The sequence below is a fragment of the Solanum verrucosum genome, unplaced genomic scaffold, assembly GCF_900185275.1.
Source record: "Solanum verrucosum unplaced genomic scaffold, falcon-dt-bn FXZP01000208.1, whole genome shotgun sequence".
In the NCBI taxonomy this organism is placed as follows: Eukaryota; Viridiplantae; Streptophyta; class Magnoliopsida; order Solanales; family Solanaceae; genus Solanum; species Solanum verrucosum.
In genome coordinates this window covers 2,651,578-2,652,496 of record NW_026020329.1, presented here as the reverse complement: position 1 = coordinate 2,652,496, position 919 = coordinate 2,651,578, and the positions used below count along the sequence as shown (strand labels likewise).

General features: G+C 40.4%; 1 protein-coding gene across 1 annotated transcript; it reads right to left on the bottom strand.

The window, feature by feature from the left end:
* Positions 1-230: 230 nt before the first annotated feature.
* Positions 231-623, bottom strand: LOC125836055 (uncharacterized). The gene has a single exon (XM_049515141.1). The coding sequence runs from the start codon at positions 621-623 to the stop codon at positions 231-233; it is 393 nt and encodes a 130-aa protein (XP_049371098.1).
* Between the last annotated feature and the right edge of the window lie 296 nt (positions 624-919).

The window sequence follows — 919 nt, the reverse complement described above, 5'->3', positions numbered from 1 at the left end:
TTTGAAATTTGATACGGTTGTTCTAAAATTCGGGTTAGACCCATTTACCACTCAATTTGACCCCCTGAATAAGAATATGAAGTCGAATTTCCGAAATCATGCACGGATTTTGAGATATATGGAAATTACAATTATAAGTGTTTCTGAAGCACATTTTCGGGCATTTTTGGGGTTGTTTCAACCTCCCGAGTAGCACCTGATTTAACGTCGCGGCACGACTCAGCTCCCCCTCATTCATTGCTCAACTCCAAACTTTCTTCTTCTCGAACCACCTCTTGTCTGAAATAATGCTTCACCCTATGTCCATTCACGATAAACGTAGATTGCTTACCTTCATTCCATAAATCTACAGCGACGTGGTCGGTCATGCGCACTACCTCAAATGGTCCGCTCCATTTTGAGTTTAACTTACCTGGAAACAACCTCAATTTAGAGTAAAACAATAATACATTTTGCCCCGGTTCAAAAAGTCGAGGCACAATATGCTTATCATGCCATCGTTTAGTCTTCTCCTTATAGAGCTTAGCATTTTCATAGGCATGGAGTTTGAATTCTTCCAATTCATGTAGTTGACCCATCCATCTTCTCCCTGCTAGTTTCGGGTTCAGGTTCAACTTCTTCATTGCCCAGTAAGCTTGATGTTCTAATTCAACTAAAAGGTGAAATGTTTTACCAAACACCAAGTGATAGAGAGAAGTCCCTATTGGTGATAAGGGGTCTTGTATGCCCATAATGCATCATCAAGCTTCATTGCCAAATCTTTCCTTTGGGCATTCACTGTTTTCTGTAGAATCTGCTTCACTTCCCTGTTTGACACTTCTACATGGCCACTAGTTTGAGGGTGGTATGTTGTAGCTACCTTGTGTCTGACTCCATGTTTAGCTAAAATATTCTTCACCAATTGATTTATGAAGTGTGT